Source organism: Tachyglossus aculeatus, chromosome 23, assembly GCF_015852505.1.
Source record: "Tachyglossus aculeatus isolate mTacAcu1 chromosome 23, mTacAcu1.pri, whole genome shotgun sequence".
NCBI lineage: Eukaryota > Metazoa > Chordata > Mammalia > Monotremata > Tachyglossidae > Tachyglossus > Tachyglossus aculeatus.
Window position 1 is genome coordinate 27755589 of NC_052088.1, and position 17829 is coordinate 27773417.

Here is a 17829-nt window from a genome sequence, read left to right on the forward strand (position 1 = left end):
ACCCAACAGTGGGCTCACAGTCTAAAAGGGGGAGACAGAGAACAAAACCAAATATACTAACAAAATAAAATAAATAGAATAGATATGTACAAGTAAAATAAATAAATAAATAAATAGAGTAATAAATATGTACAACATATATACATATATGCAGGTGCTGTGGGGAAGGGAAGGAGGTAAGATGGGGGGATGGAGAGGGGGACGAGGGGGAGAGGAAGGAAGGGGCTCAGTCTGGGAAGGCCTCCTGGAGGAGGTGAGCTCTCAGTACTTTACATTCACTCTGTCTCTCTAGGAGCTCATTACCTCATATACTTTACATAGTGGAAAGAATATGGGCTTGGGAGTCAGAGGTCATGGGTTCAAATTCTGGCTCTGTCAATTGTCAGCTGTGTGACTTTGGGCAAGTCACTTAACTTCTCGGTGCCTCAGTGACCTCATCTGTAAAATGGGGATTAAGACTGTGAGCCCCATGTGGGACAACCTGATCACCTTATATCCTCCCCAGTGCTTAGAACAGTGCTTTGCACATAGTAAGCGCTTTACAAAGCCATCATTATTATATACTATCTGGTCATACGACAAGAGTCACAGTTCCTACCCTTGATACATTTGCACTCTTTTATCTAGGCATTAGAGAGAGCTTATCCTTATTTGAATAGACTTCTTTCATGGATAGCATTTATAAGCGAGGCTGCAAGATTTAATTACATTCATGTCATCTATTATAGGTGTCAATCAATCAATAGTATTTCTTGAGCACTTACTCTAGGCAGAGAGCATTGTACTAAGAGCTTGGGAGAGTACAACAGAGTAAGTTCTACACTGTGAGCCCGTTGTTGGGTACGGATTGTCTCTGTTGCCAAATTGTACTTTCCAAGTGCTTAATACAGTGCTTGCACACAGTAAGTGCTCAATAAATATGATTGAATGAATGAATGAATGAATGAATAAGTACACACAATCCCTGACTTCGAGGGGTTTATAATCTAGCAGGAGACACAGACATAAAAATAATGATTGTATTTGTTAAGTGCTCATTTTGTGCCAGGCACTATTCTAAGTGCTAGACATTAAAATAAGTTTCAGGCATGGGTGTCCAATTCAACAGGAATTTCTATTAGGCAAGTCTCTTAAAATTCTTATACCTCACTGGTCTTGTCCATAAAATGGGAATAATAATACCTGCCTTGCCTTACCTCATGAGGATATTGTATAGAAAGATTGAGATCATTGACAGAAAAGCACTTTGGAAAATGAAAGTATTATATAAATTCAAAACAAAATTCAATGGGAGCAACAGCAAACTGCAGGCTGGATGATACGTGAAGTTGAGGAAACGCTAAGTAAAAATATGCCAAATTTGCAAAATCAAATACCATCCATCAGAGGCAACCTAATTGAATTGCAAAAATACAGAATAGTCTGGGATACTCAGAGCCCATGATCCAGTTGCTTCTGGGACAGGACATTTATTTGGAATTACTGTGGCACATGAGTGCCAACAGCTGCCTCTCAGTAAGAAAATAATTCAGAATTTTCCCCTGATGCAGTACTTGTGGTGCAGCATCAAATGACTGCAACATAACGTGTTATGGCTCTGTATGAGGAAATCATAAAATATTGATGGAATGATAGCAAGGCTGTAAAGCAGAAATGATTTTTTAAAAAGCCTGGCTTTAGATGAAGCATGAAACCAAGTCTGTGACCTCTGGGGCTTCCGAAAATCCCAGTTATCTTCCTTTCTGGACGGAGCATGTGACTTCCAAAGCTGTGGGGTTCAGTGACTAGGATGATAAAGAAAAGGGAAGATGTTTGAGTGGAAAACAGCATGGTCTGGAAGACAGAGGGAACTGGTTCTAATCCTGGCTCTGCCACTTGTCTGCACTGTGACACTGGGAAATCATTTCACTTCTCTGTGCCTCGTTTACCTCATCTGTAAAATAGCGATTAAGTCCTATTCCCTCCTACTTAAACTCTAAATCCTGTGTGGGTCAGGGATTGTATCCAACCTGAATATCTCATATCTACCTTGGCGCTTAGTACAGTATCAAGTACCATAAAAAACTCAGTGACCCAGATGTTTTCTTTTCCTGGCAGGGACCAGTCTTTCCTTCCTGCCATTCCCATAAACCGAAGTCACCAGCTGGAAGTCCGACTCTCCAACCAAGAGAGGACCATTGCAGTCCTCTTGGAACAGGCCTTCCGCATCAAAGAAGATATCACTTCGTGCCTTCGGGGAAGTCAAGGGTTTCACAGGGAGGAATCTCTGACTCAGAAGCTCCTGGAAAACCACATTCAGACCATCACAACCATAGTAAAAAAACTCAACCAGAACATCGAGGTAGCTCTCTGTTCCTTTTGGAGGGTGCGGGGCGCCGGGGGAGTCGGCATCATTCTTGTCTGAAGACTTTGTAGTTCCCAAATGGTTTTTAACTGTAAAGAAATGTTTCCTTTGATGTATAGCATTGCTGTGAAACCGGAAAGAGAGTGGTTCTATTCCTTAGCTGCTCAAATCTGTCAGAGGGGAGATCAAATGCTCAGACCTAGAACCCAGGTCTCCCTACTCTCAGTCCTGTACATGTTGCAGTAAGCCAGGCTGCCTCCTTTCCCCAGAAAAGGGCCACTGTGGGCCATAATACAGAAGGCTAGGGATTGGTGGGGCACAGTGCTAAGGCCCAAGGCATCTGGCACAAGTCCCAGAAGCACTTCAATGAAGGACCTGGAAGTGGCATCGACAGGGAGTTGTAAAATCAAGCCATGAGTGTCCACCACCACCACCACCACTGGTGTCCAGGAAGCGGGCCTACTGGAATGAGAAACATGACAACAGTGATGGAAGGGTGAGGTCTGGTTCAAAGAGACAGAGTGTACCACTCTTCAACCAGGCCTGATGCAAAGAGATACAAAGACCCCTAAAACTGTCTACCCAGCAGGGCAGTGCTCAAAAGCCATCTGGCAGAGAAGCGGTGTGGTTTAGCAAAGCAGTGTGGCTTAGTGGAAAGGGCTTGGGAGTCAGAGGATGTGGGTTCTAATCCCGCCTCCACCACTTGTCTGCTGTGTGACTTTGGGCAGGTCACCTAACTTCTCTGTGCCTCAGTTACCTCCTCTGTAAAATAGGGATTAAAAGAGTGAGCCCCCCATGGGACAACCTGATTACCTTGTATCTACCTCTACGCTTAGAACAGTGCTCTGCACATAGTAAGCGCTTAACAAATACCATAATTATTATTATTATCAGATCATGCCTAGTCTGTATATTGCTGCATTTCATGTTTTTGCTAGTCTACAGACATGAGCCAGGGTTCTCTAGTAGCTTGTTGTACTTCCTGGGAAGCTTTCCTCTCATTTTCAGTCACTAATTTTGAAGTCTCCAAGAGTAGGAATTCAGTACAGTACTAAATAAGGGAAGCTGCTTTCCCCTTTGGACAGAAGTTGAGACACCATATTGGCACTGAGATAGATACAGTTTTGGATTCAATTTTTTTGCAACTGAAGTAGAAATGAAATTCCTAAAGGAATACAAAGGCTTTCGTCATCACCATCATCATGAGCGCTTGCTGTGTGCAGAGGACTGTACTAAGTATTTGGAGAGTACATTACATAAGAGTTGGTAGACACATTCCCTGCCCAATACAAGCTCACAGTCTGGACTGTAATCTTGTTATGGGCAGGGAATGTGCTTGCTAATTCTGTTGTGTTGTACTGTCCCAAGACCTTAGTACACTGTTCTGCACATAGAAAGTGCTCAATAAATACCAGTGATTGAGTGGAGGGGGAGACAGACATTAATATAAATAAACAATTTATGATATAAAATTTATAGATATGTACATATCTATGTGGGGTGACTATTAAATGCTTTATGTAATCAATCAATTGTATTTACTGAGTGATTACTGTGTGCAAAACACTATACTAAGCACCTCAGAGAGTTCAACAGATCCTTGCCCTCAAAATTGTGCATTAGCATTGTTTAAGACAATGCCAGTAAACCCATTTACTCATTTCTCGGGGCTTCCCAGAAGAGAAGCAGCATGGCACAGTGGTTAGAGCACAGGCCTGGGTGTCAGAAGGTCCTGGGTTCTAATCCCAGCTCTGTCACTCTGCTGTGGGACCTTGAGAAAGTCATTTAACTTCTCTGTTCCTCGGTTACCTCATCTGTGAGCCCCATGGGTGACAATCTGATTAGCTTGTAGCCACCCCAGCGCTTAGTAAAAGGTCTGGCACATTGTAAGCACTTAACAAATACAATTTTTTAAAAAATTAAAAAGAGAGGAGAGAAATCTGGACCTCTCAATCCCCTGCATTTTCCAATCATCTTTGTTCCTGCTTTTTCCCGGTTCCTAGGCCTCTTGATTCACCTTGCTCCTCTGTATGCAGAGTTGCCAAAGCCCAAATGGGCATTGTTTGACATTAAAAACCACTAACTAAGGCTTTTTCAGAGGTATACTAAATGGGATTTGAATACCAACTTGTAGATTTTGCAAGAGCAAATAAGAGCTAGAGATGGTGTGACTACGGAAACGAATCTTGCCCTGCAAAACCTGAACCACAAGCTTATTCAAGAAGTCGGGGACTTACGTGGAAGAGTGGCCAGGTGAGAGGAATAATTAATTCTGTTTTGTAACAATGCCTACTGCTACTTATCAAATGTTTCCTCCCTTTTCACTTCCAAACTCTCCCGTCTGGCAATTTGCATATTGCACAAATCAAATTCTCATCTAGCATTGAAAAGCACAATATGGCCAGATTTGTGGAAAGTTTGGGACTCTGAATTCTATCAATCAATTGGTGGTATTTATTGAGCTCCAACTATGTGTAGAGTACTGCTCTAAGCAGGTGGAAAGATAAATTTTAGAACCACTGTTGCTGGTGACTTTCTTCATGACCTTGGATTGTGTGCCTCTTTTCCTTGTCTGGAAATTGTGGGGAGAGAGGTGCCTTAGTCAAGCCCAATATCTTTGGCAACTGCCTTGTACCTATTTTATTCCCTGCCTTTGCAGTACACCTATCCCTCCCACTTAGACTTGGAGTTCTATGTGGGACAAGGACTGTATCCAACCTGAATATCTTGTATCTACTGCAGTGCTTTGTAAAGTGCTCATCACATAGTAAGCGCTTAACGAATACCACAATTATTATTATCATTAAAATTATTATTATTATCATTAGGATCTTGTTTGAGGAGTTAATGGTAGGTCTTTCCTTTGTTAAGTGAGAATTTCTACAGAAATATAGGATATAATTAAGATTCTAAAACGTTTAGATGTTAGCTTAATAAGGAAATCCTTTCTAGAATAAGAAGTATATTCATGTTGGTGATAGCCTGTATGTATGTTATACATCCTACAAAACATTACTTATCTGTGCTTGTGCAGCCTGCAAGAAGCAAAATCAGTGCTAATTTCCAAATAAATCCAGAGCATGGGAGTGATTTTACTGCCCCCTTTTCATTTGGGAAGCAGGGACTAGTATCCTAATAATTTGGTTTTACTTCAGAATTGAACTGAGCCCACACCATTGGTGTCTACCTTGTACCTTCATGGATTTTGGATTGATTGTCCAAGAGCCCGTCTGTAGGGCAAGTTGACACATTATGCATTTTGAATTCAACATCCGTATCACATTCTCTATCCACCATGAAGTGTTTTTGCAAACTGAGTCCACAGTCAGTGATAAAAAGGAAGCTGGGATAGTATGGGAGCTCAAATAATAGGATAAGAATGTGGGAACTCTTTCTGTTCCTTTAAATGGGTTGTTCACTCAAAGGACAATTATCTCAGAGAAGTTTAACCCTCCTGTCCTGCCCCTAGGCACCCCCCACAAGCATTTAGCTCTAACTTGTTTAGTGCTAACATTTTTCCTATTTACTTTCTCACTCATTCATTCAATCATATTTATTGAGCACTTACTATGTGCAGAACACTGTACTAAGCGCTTGGAAAGTACAATTCGGCAACAAATAGAGACTCATCATGTCCACATAACATGTGAGGGAGGGGGCACTCCTTGTGTTGACACTTGTTGTGGGCAGTGAATGTGTCTACCAGCTCCGTTATTTTGTACTCTCCCAAGAGATTAGTCCAGTGTTCTGCACACAGTAAAATGCTCAATAAATACGATTGATTGATTGATTGATTGACCAACACTTTCCTCCCTGGGAACAATAGCACCCACAGTTTTATTAGTTCCTTCTCCTCCTCCTCCATCCCATTCCTTTCCTTCTGGGCACCTTCGTCATCACCATCATTTCTAAATACATTTATTGAACACAGAGAACTTTTCCAAAGTGCTTGGAAAAACATACAAAAGTAATAGACCTCAAATAACACACCTTAGAATAATAATAATAATAATGGCATTTATTATGCGCTTACTATGTGCAAAGCCCTGTTCTAAGCACTGGGGAGGTTACAAGGTGATCAAGTTGTCCCACGTGGGGCTCACAGTCTTAATCCCCATTTTACAGATGAGGGAACTGAGGCACAGAGAAGTTAAGTGACGCCCAAAGTCACACAGCTGACAAGTGGCGGAGTCAGGATTTGAACCCATGACCTCTGACTCCAAAGCCCGGGCTCTTTCCACTGAGCCACGCTGCTTCCCCAATAACCCTTGAGCACTTGAGAGTCACCCCACCCTTAGCCCCACAGCACTTAAATTCATACCCTTTTGCTCTGTATCTGTAATTTCTTTTAATGTCTGTCTCCCCCTCTAGATTGTTAGCTCCTTGGGGGCAGGAAGAAAGTCTACTAATTCTCTTGTATTATGCTGTCCCGGGGGCTTAGTAAAGCCCTCTGCACACAGTAGGTAATCAATAAATATCACTGGTTGATAGACATCTTTCCTTCTCTCAAGGGGTTTAGAGCCTAATAAAAGAGGTGAATGAACTGCCACCCAGTAGGTACAGGAATGAGGAAATAAAACATACATAAGACACAAAGGAATAAAAAAATAGATTTTTATGGACCAGGAAGGTGTGGGATTAGCTCCAGAGGTGATTTTTAGGAGTGTTTTGAAGACAGGAGTGAGGCTGGAAGAGTGTGAGAAACAAAGTATCATTAGAAAACTCATTTGGGAGAAGAAAAGAGCTTCTGCTGAATGGGATTGAGAGAGGAGAATGGGGAAGTAGGAAGGAGCCAAGGGTAGAAAGCCTTAAACCAAATGGCTGGGAATTTTTATCTTGTTCTGAAAGGAATGAGGAGCCTTTAGACATGTTTCAGCAGAGGAGTATTAGTTTTAATCAATGTTTTAAAAAGTAATTATTTTTGCAGCTGAATGTAAGGTAGATTGAAGAGCCATGAGGCTGGAAGTGGTAAAACCAGAAGGGAGACCATCATACTTTATTTAGCTGGGTGTTGATGAGGGCTTGATCCCAAGTGATGTGGGTGGGAAATCAATGAAACATTTATTGAGCACTTACTGCATGCAGAACACTGTAATAAGTGTTGGGAGAGTACAGTATAGCAGAATTGGTAGACACATTCCCTACTCACAATATAATAATTATTATATTATTAATATAAACAAATAAATTAAATTATAGATAGGCATAGAGGTAGAGAGGATGGATTGGATTCAGGAGATATTATGTGGTAAGAATTGGCAGGACTTAGAAACAGATTGAATGTGAGGGTTGAATGACAGAGAAGTCAAAGAGGACAGCAAATTTGCAAGCTTGAGGGAGAGAATGGTAGAACTGTTGACAGTGACAGAAAAGTTAGGAAGACAAGAAGATCAGGGCACCAGGAGGGATAGACAAGGGGGGGAATCTAAGAAGAAAAATAGCAAGGAAATTTGTCACAAATACACATCAGCTGGATGTGTTGATGATTTGGTTGATTTGGGTTGTTCTGGGCTTCTGAAATAGGATTCTCCCCACCCAGTGCTCAGTGCCCTGAGCTTGATCTCTCTCCCCATAAGTGTATACATCACAAAGAAACTGTAAATTGGGAAAATCCACTTCTAAACACATGCTTGCCTTATGCAAAGGGGCCCATTCTGTCTTTAGCATCGATCAATATTATAGATAATGATACATAAATTTTATTTGTACCATGGCCCTTCACAGTTTTCAGGGACTAATAGGTATTTTTATATCTTACATCATCATCACTTTTTTCTGGCCACCAAATAATTATTAAGTGCCTATTAAAGTGAAGGTGCCAACATTTTGAACTAGGGATATGAAGAGGCCAGAGGTTTTGCAGGGCGGCGGGGGGGAGGATGAGGTTGGGGAAGGGACAGGCTTCAGCGAACTAACAGATGACCATTTGGGATCTTTTGGGTCTTTTCAACTCTGACTAGAAATGTCTCGGGTCTTGTGGGAGACTTGGGATGAGCAAGTCTGGAAGTGCAGCTCAAAAAGCTGTTAGGATGATTTTTTACTTCAACCCTCTGGAGTGGGCATCTATGTCTAGAGATGCTTATTTCAATCAATGGTATTTATTGAGCACTTATGTGCAGAGCACTATACTAAGTGCTTAAGCTAAGCTAAGAGCTTATTTTGTACCTTTTGAGTTTATGGTACTGGACATAGGGCTGTGTGTTACCATGATGCCCTTCAAAATGGGGGGATAGCAACTTGTAAATCTGCAAGACCGTATGAACCCTCTAACGTAATGATGACCTTAACAAGCTCTGACCTCAAATTTATTGAGTACTTACTATGTGCAGAGCACTCTACCAAGCGCTTGGGTGAGGACAATACAACAGAATTAGCAGTCACGTTCCCTGCTCAAAATAAGCAGACAGTCGAGTTTACAGTCACATCCCACTGAAATAATAATAATAATAATGACATTTATTAAGCACTTGCTATGTGCAAAGCACTGTTCTAAGCGCTGGGGAGGTTACAAGGCAATCAGGTTGTTCCACGTGGGGCTCACAGTCTTAATCCCCATTTTACAGATGAAGGAACTGAAGCCCAGAGAAGTTAAGTGACTTGCCCAAAGTCACACAGCTGACAAGTGGTGGAGCTGGGATTTGACCTCTGACTCCAAAGCCCGTGCTATACATGGAAGTAAAGAGGCACGTTAAATGTTATTTCTACTCTCAGAGAGTTAATTCCTAGACTCTCCTCCAGCAGAACACCATTTTAGGACTTTCTAAACGAAGGACTTTTCAAAGACTGAATGTCCCCTGGGGGTGTTGAGTAGCTGTGACTTTTCTGGAAATAAGTAGTCCCTGTGAGGAATCATATCACATGTTATCACTGGAGTGGGCATCGTGCAGACTGGCCCACACTTTCCCTGAGAAGACTGTGGGGGCTGGGAGAGCCCAGTTCAGTTCTTTAGCCATTTACGCTATCCTAGTAGGGCTTCTTGTTTTGTTTCTAATCCAGCCTTTAAATCCTGACTGAGAGCATCCCATGAATGGCCCCCTTAATCTCGGGCAGGGTCAGCATAATAATAATAATAACTGTGGTATTTGTTAAGCACTTACTATAAGCTGCACACTGTACTGAGCACTGGGGAGGATACAAGCAAATAGGGTTGGACACAGTCCCTGTCCCACGTGGGGCTCACTGTATTAATCCCCATTTTACAGACGAGGTAACTGAGGCCCAGAGAAATGAAGCGACTTGCCCAAGGTCACACAGCAGACAAATGGTGGAGCCAGGATTAGAACCCATGACCTTCTGCTTCCCAGGCCTGTGTTCTATTCACTACAGCATGATGCTTCCTTGATCACCCCCACATTCCCCAAATCAACCGATCATTGAAACTAAGTAGTCCGTCTCAGGTTGGGTTGAGGTACCTGGGATTCAACACTGCCACCCTGGCATGCCAAGGGTGCCAGGGCGTCTGCCGAAATCACTGTAGGACTACTTCATCTCTGGACTAAATCCATCATCCATTATATCTCCATTTGGCCTCTAGATGTGATGCGAACATTGCCAAGCTGTCCGGAGACATGAACGTCATCAGACATGATTTCCGGGTCCTTGAGAAAGAGGTTCAAGGAATCAAGTCCACCTTGGAAGCCTATTCCAATAAAGTTGAGCTAAAGGTGAGGAACTGGGAAAGAGCACAGAGAAAATTGCTCACTTGATACTGCTGCCATAAACAATACTTTTAATATCTGGCCGCCCCAATGTTCAGTCAGGAGCTATGAAACAATACAGTGGTTGTTATAAAAGACCTTCAGCCTCTAAACCGGGTAAGACAGTGTGGTGTTTGTTAAAGACTCAGAGGAACTATAAGTAAATGTATAAATTCACTATGCAGTCTTTCCTGTGCTCCCTCATACCCCTTCTCAAAGACCACAGAATCAGAGACTTCTCTAGACTTTAAGCTCACTGTGGGCAGGGAATGTGTCTACCAACTCTGTTGTACTGGAATCTCCCAAGAGCTTCGTATAGTGTTCTGTGCACAGTGAGTGCTCCATTATCATCATCATCATCATCAATCGTATTTATTGAACGCTTACTGTGTGCAGAGCACTGTACTAAGCGCTTGGGAAGTACAAATTGATAACACATAGAGACAGCTCCATAAATGCCATTGATTGATTGATTGATTTAGTAAAAGTATTTTCACATGAAATGGACTTAATGGTCATTTTATAGAAGAACAAAAGAGCATAAAACATTCCATTACTGAAACACGTAAGTGATCCAATCAACAGGCTCCCAAGGATATTTGAAGAAATAAGTCTGAGGGTTGTACTTTCCGGCATCCATTCTAATGGCTGGGCATAGACCTATTACTCATTATTTTTCCCTCTCAGAACTCTTATGAACCCAAACCCCTCTTGAATTTACTGGTATTTTCAGTCAGCCAAAGGAGTTTGGGGGGTTTGGGTGCCTAGGGACCGTATAACAAATACAAAGGATTCCCCTTGTGGAATCCTTGCCTACAGGTTTGGGTAGAAAATCATCAGCCTGCAGTTAAATGGTCAGCAATTTCAGCATCATCATTACCATCATCATCATCATCAATGGTATTGATGCTTATTGTGTATAGAGCACTGTACTAAGTGCTTTGGAGAGTACAATACAACAGAATTGGTGGTCACATCCCCTGCCCAAAATGAGTATACAGTCTAAAGGAGGTTTCAGATATTAATATGGGTTATTTTTTCATTAGTTTAGACTAGGCATTTTAAAACGCAAAATATTCTACAAATGAGCCAGTCTCCCCATCAATCTGTTCCAAAGCAGCTTATAAAAGCAACCAGAAGATTTTTATACATTTGCTCTTCTGTTTGAAGCATTGAACAGAAAATGGAACTCAGAGAGTCCCCAAAAGCTTGGTCTCCAGGAAAGCAGGACTCAGTCAATCCAGGGAAGCATTAAACAGGGAATGAAAAAAAAAGAATCCTCACCCTAAAACAGTTCTTTCCAAAGAGAGAGCCAAGAAGAAACCAACTTAATGAGTGCAAGAATGACCTAGGATTAAAATAAATTAATATTGGATTCATTATTAAATTAAATTATTGGTTGTCACAGCAAATGTTATAATTGGCCACAATATTTGAAATAGACTTTCCTGGTGGATAGGAGCAACAGCGAATACTGTTCCTGGTTATCTGAATAAGAAACATGCACATCTCTTTTTTCCCCACCATCCCTGAGACTGGCCCCCAGAAGAAATGGGGGAGAAATCAAGACAGGAGAATGAGGACTCAGGGAGCTGGAGGCCCTGGGATTGATGGGGGCAGGGAAGATGGAAGCTCAGGGATGTAGGAAACTCTCCATATCTAAGGAACAGCTGAGGTGGTTGCCTCAGTAGTTTCGGTCTCACACCCTCAATCGTGCCAGCAATAAAGTCCATTGGCATCAAATTCACTGGATATCCAGGCAGATATTTCCTGCTCCAACTTGCTTTTAAAAAAAAGGTATTTGTTAAGCACTTACTATATGCCAGGCACTGTACTAAGTGCTGGGGTAGATACAAGCTAATTAGGTTGGACCCAATCCATGTCCCACATGGGTCTCACAGTCCTAATCCCCATTTTACAGATGAGGTAACTGAGGCACAGAGAAGATAGGTGACTTGCCCAAGGTCACCCAGCAGCAGACAAGTGGAGGGATTAGAACCCAGGTCCTTCTGACTCCCAGGCCTGTTGTCTATCCACTAAGCCATACCGCCTCACTTTCTTAATCAGCCGACCCCACAATAGCAGCTGTGAGGTCAGAGCTGAAGGTAGTGGTCCTGAAAATGCTTCAGTTCACCATCTCTCTCCCTATCTCTCCATCTCTCTGTCTCTCTCCCAAGTCAAATGGCCGGGGAAGGATGAGGAACTCAGGACTGACTTTTTGGTAAATTTGCCTTAAATTCAAGCTTGTTTCATGGCTCCTGAGAAACACCTGTAGTTCATAGAAACGTTGATGGCTGGGTTCACCAAAGGGCTCCCTGTTGTATTCTCATTAGGTAATGCAGCTATTAGGTAAGATTGAAATTTCCAACTCGGAGCAAACCTCCAATTTAAAGACCATCCATGGGGATCATCACCATGAATTGCAACTTCTGGATTTCAAGTAAGTGAATGTGATATTATTAATTAAATTAAATACCTCCTGAAAGCATTTGCCTTTTGAATAAAACAACAAAAGCAGATTCAGGAACCTGCAGATAGCCAGGAAATAGAAGCACTTTAACACAGAACTCACCGTACAAGTCCACAAATCAGTTAAGCCCTAAGAGAAAAAGCACAGCCATTGGAACGGTGGTGTCCTTTGTCCTTGATTTTCACTGGAGCCCTAGATCCATGCTATACTACTGCTCCTTTCTCTAATTAATGGAAATCCCTCCATATTTGTCTGACTTGGGTGCTGAATGTTTTGGAGATCTATTATTTGAAGCTGCTATCAAAATTAGTATGCTTTCAACTCCTGGCACTTTCTCCCATCATTGCTCTTGCTTCTTTACCCATGATTTTTCTGGTTATGATTCCATCTTAACTCCTGGTTCCTCACTTCTCTGGGATCACGGTATAAGTCTAAGAGACTCTCAGCTAGTGGGATGGGGGGGACCAGGATGCTTTTCCTGACACTCCTCCTTTTCCCTGTCTTCTTATTCTCCTTCAATCGGGGTCAATCGGGGTGGTGGGGGTAAGGAGTCGGGGGGACTGTCAAATCCAGCATTCCACCTGCTTTCTCCTGCCTTCCTCTTTTCCTCTTAGCACTCTAAAGTGTGGAATCCTGCTCAATGTAGAATCTACATGGACAAACACTAGTGCAGTTCTCCCCTCTCAGGATCGCACCTGGAGAGTTTCCAGTACTCTACCAGTCTCGATTACGGGAGGGAGAGCCAAGCAGAGGCATACCAAATCCATTCCTAGCTTGGGCAGTGGCTAGTAAGTGGAAGGCAGTCGACTACAAGTCAAAACTCACCTGTGCTGGGCAGCAGCGGCATGGGAAAGAGTCGAGGGTGGATTTATTGGATTGAAGGAGACAGTGGTAAATCACTCCACACCCAAGGTCACACTGCAGACACGTGGATAAGTGATGAGATCAGTGATGTGAAAATGCTTTGGAATATTAGAAGTGCTATGCAAAAAGCAAGGTATTTTTATAAATACAATATGACTAACTGTACAGTAGACACCACCCAGACTTTGAAACCAGCAAAAATGTATGCAGGCTAATACAACCCTGTGTCCACAACTTAGAGAACTGACCACCAGCAACACAGGGGAGTGAAGTCAAGTTTTCAAATTACCTTTGCCCTGTGAGTTGGATGTTCAGTACAAGAAAAGAAAGACCATATTTAATGAATTTACTATCTGGATGAATTCTCTGGAAAACCCATACCCAAAGGAACTGGTTTAAGGAGGTTGAGTGCTCAACTGAGAAGCTGTTCAGACGTGTGTCTCTGTGTGTGAGAGAGACAGAAGAGGAGGCAGAAACATACAGTGTGAATCCTTGTTGAAAAGCCTTTGATTCATTTATGGGAAAATAAGGAGAGAAAATAGCAACATTTTAGCAGTAAAGAGGGTAAGAACATAGGAACAAACTTCTTTTAATGGCCCAAACACCTTTCAATACCCAGCCTACCTGGAGGCCAAATGCCTGTGATCCAAAATTAATTTACTATAAATGTAGAACTATAGTTTCAAATGATTCCACCTATCCATCATCCATCTCTACTTCATAATTTAATTTATAGTTTATTACATCAATATTTAAGCAGTCATTTAATAACAATTCAGTTGCTTAATTTCCACACGGCCTTTAACATTGACCTGGGCTGTGGGTTCTGACAAAGATTTACTTATATTAAATGTGTTAGTCCCCATTGTGTTCCGGACTTCCTGGCCCAGAAGCAGTGTGGTCTAATGGAAAGTGCATTGGCCTAGGAGTAAGAGGACTTGGGTTCTAATCTCAGCTTACCACTTGCCTGCTGAGCGACCTTGGTCAAGTCACTTAACTTCTCTGTGCCTCAGCTATCTCATCTGTAAAATGGGGATTCAATACCTGTTCTCCCTCCTACTTAGACTGGAATTTCCACGTGCCTGTGAAAGTGACTGAAAGGTGAACTTTTTAGGTATAAATCAATCAGAAAAGTCCTCTCTTCTAACTGAAAGAGTATTAATGTTCCCGGAAAACATGAGGCTATTTTGTATCATTTCTTCCTTTAGCTTCTGAAAGAAAAAGAGTCATAATTGATAATTGAGGTTCTGGAAATAAAACTGAGCAATAAAGAATGCTACCATTTGTGATATTTTTATTGCAAGCTGCTGCCTTTCTCTTAGGTGCTCAAGTTGAGGCACTATCAGTTTGTGCTTTATTAAACCAAACATTTTCTAAGCATACTTTTTAAGTTAAAAAAAAATTCTACCCCAACAATTCTGCCATTTGGCCACAATTCTGCTCATCTCCACGAGGGAGAAGGAAAAGGAAGTGAAATTTAGGGACAATTCTATTAGCTGCTCTGATTACAGGCGGATGAGGGAACTTAAATGAACCATTGGCAAATATGAGTTTTCCAGATGCCAATTTATTCATAACCTGACTCCATTCATGGCCATCAGAAGGGCAGTTCCAATTGTTGGCAGGACTGAGGCCCACACTGGGCACAGACAGTTTCTGTGTAATAAAATCATGCCAGGTAGAGTGAGGACCCTTTCTGTACCCCTTGCTTACTAAAAATACAAGAGAGTCAAAGGATATTATTTTGTATTGGAAATGCTTCTCTCTCTCTCTCTCTCTCTCTCTCTCTCTCTCTCTCCCCCCTCTTTTATGATCTTTGTTAAGCCCTTACTATGTGCCAGGCACTGTACTAAGCGCTATGGTAGATGCAAGCTAATCAGATTGGGCACAGTCCCTGTCCTGCATAGGATTCACTGTTCACTATATGTTGCCGACATGTACTTCCCAAGCGCTTAGTACAGTGCTCTGCACACAGTAAGCACTCAATAAATACGGTTGAACAAATGAATTCACTGTCTAAATCTCCATTTTACGGATAAGGTAACTGAGACAGAGGGAAGTAAAGTGACTTGCCCAAGGTCACAAAGGGCAGACACTTGGCGGAGCTGGAATTAGAACCCAGGTCCTTCTGACTCCCTGGACTGTGCTCTATCCATTAGACCATGAGACAGCTCTTGCAAAAGTCTCTTAATCAATCAGTGGTATTTATTGACTGTTTACTGTACTATACTAGGCACTTGGGAGAGAGAACAGGACCATGGAATATAGGTAGGTTCCCTGTCTGCAAGGAGCTCACAGCCTACTGTGAAATTGTCTTGAATTTCCTTACTCTTCCCTTAATCTTATAGATGGTTCCCATAGGCTCCAGGTATTCATTTATTCAATCGTATTTATTGAGTGCTTACTGTGTGCAGAGCACTGTACTAAGCGCTTGGGAAGTACAAGTTGGCAACATATAGAGATGGTCCTACCCAACAATGGGCTCACAGTCTAGATATATCCATCTCAATTAATCTATCTATGGTACTTATTGAGCGCTTACAGTTTGCAGAGCACTGTACCCAGCACTTAGAACAGTGCTCAGCGCTTAGAACAGTGCTTTTCACATAGTAAGCACTTAATAAATGCCATTATTATTTTTATTATTATTATTACTACCTGCTTGGGAGGGTAGAATATGAACAGAGTTGGTAGACACATTCCCTGCCCATGATGAATTTTGAGTCTAGACCTTATCCATCCAATCCTCCCAATGAATATACACTTATGTATATCTCTATTAACAACTGGAGATGACTAGGGGTACTGTTTTTAGATTTCTGTTACTTGGGTTTACCTACATTTATTTCTCTCCTTTCCCCCAGTTAATTGACCAAGCACGTTCTAAAATGCCTCGGCCTTTTAAACTGCAGTGACGAGAGGCTTTTCAGAACCTTGCTTGAGCCTCTGTTTTATCTCACTATTTGAACCAAAAGACACTTCACCTGCTATTTTTAACACTGTTAATCAAACTGAACTTCTTATCCTTAGAGTAAAAAAGCTCCTAGATGAGCTCTGTGAGCAGATTCAGAAGGAGCGCAAGTGGACAGAAAGCCAGTTTACCAAATCTGAAAATGAACAGCTCTTCCACATAAATCAACTCCTCATCACAGTGAGAGACAGCCTGGTAAGGCATCAAAAGGACAACAGTCCAGGGTGGGATTTTACAAGAAGCAGTTGTGACCTAATGGAAAGAACACAGGCCTAGGAGGGAGAGCTGGGTTCTAATCCCACCTCTGCCACTTGTCTGCTGTGTGATCTTGGGCAAGTTACTTAATTTCTTTTATGCCTCAGTTTTCTCATCAGTAAAATGGGGGTAAAATAGCTGTTCCCCTTCCTTACTAGATTGTGAGTTCCGGGGGCAGGGGGGAAGGGACTATATCCAAACTGATCTGATTATATTGTAACTTTTCCAGCACTTAATGCCGTACTTGGAACATAGTAAGAGCTTTAAAAACCATAACTATTATTATTATTACCCAGTGATAGGATGAATTGATTAGTGATTCTAGAAGCTTTGGTTTTGAAAAATGTCTTTGAGATTGAGAACGGTGGAGTAATTGAGAAATGTTTCACACAATAGGTGGCAGAGTTCTTTCCTCAGTAAAATTCCTTTTAGATTCATCACATAACTAGGTAGAAACTTCCCCTGTGCACCTAAGAAACAAAGCACTTTCAGCTCAAACTGCAGCTCTATTTCAACCCAAATGTTTCTGTCACCAAAGCCCCAGAATCAAAGAAAATAGCTTAAGAAATGTTGCTGAGACCAAGGGAAATGAAAAGAGAAGTAAAATGGAAATTCAGAGGGGCCAGAACAGATGGGAAAGAGAAAAAAAAACCACCAGAAAAGGTTACCTCATCCCAGGATGCTTATCATATGGCAGTGGTCAATACTTCATGGTCTTTGAGTCTTTTCAGCATTTGTGCATAAGAGTTCATCAGTGGGGCCTTAGAGAGCTGCAGTACAGAATGAATTGCATTAAATGGAAATGTTAAGCTGACGAAGACGCCACACATTTGGCATTTCTTTTCCTTTTGGATGCCACCCATGGGCAAATCAATCATCTAATAGGTGGGCTACTGCCCATGAAACATTCAGATGTTTGCCAGGTGGCCTGTGAGGGAGCCATCATTACTGGGGTGGGGCAGGGGGCAGAAAGAAGGGATAATTACTTTTCCTCAGCCCCAATTCCATCCCCTAGTGATATCACAGAGGAGAGCATCAACCCTAAATATCCTCCCTCTGGAATCTCTGCCCAGTGGCCTGGTGATGGGGATCTTGTTCTGATCCTTTACTTAGATATCTCCTAAGATATGCTTCGAGTGAAAGAAAACCTGCCACCTTAATTAGGCTACCCGCTCTGGAGTTACTGGCTGCCTGAAAATCCCATGGGGGACTTATGAGAATGTATCCA

At 42.0% G+C, this 17829-nt stretch overlaps 1 protein-coding gene and 1 non-coding gene across 2 annotated transcripts in view; both read left to right on the plus strand.

The window, feature by feature from the left end:
* The window catches only part of FAM81B (family with sequence similarity 81 member B), a 40080-nt gene that overhangs the window by 12903 nt on the left and 9348 nt on the right, over positions 1 to 17829 (plus strand). The window contains exons 3-7 of the mRNA XM_038765893.1: positions 2098 to 2341; positions 4479 to 4597; positions 9879 to 10008; positions 12375 to 12481; positions 16406 to 16541. Of these exons, the coding sequence (XP_038621821.1) occupies positions 2098 to 2341; positions 4479 to 4597; positions 9879 to 10008; positions 12375 to 12481; positions 16406 to 16541 (736 nt within the window). The remainder of the gene's footprint in view (positions 1 to 2097; positions 2342 to 4478; positions 4598 to 9878; positions 10009 to 12374; positions 12482 to 16405; positions 16542 to 17829) is intronic.
* On the plus strand, positions 13189 to 13326 carry LOC119944881. Its single transcript, XR_005456023.1, has one exon. It is a non-coding gene; the product is annotated as a small nucleolar RNA SNORA7 (small nucleolar RNA).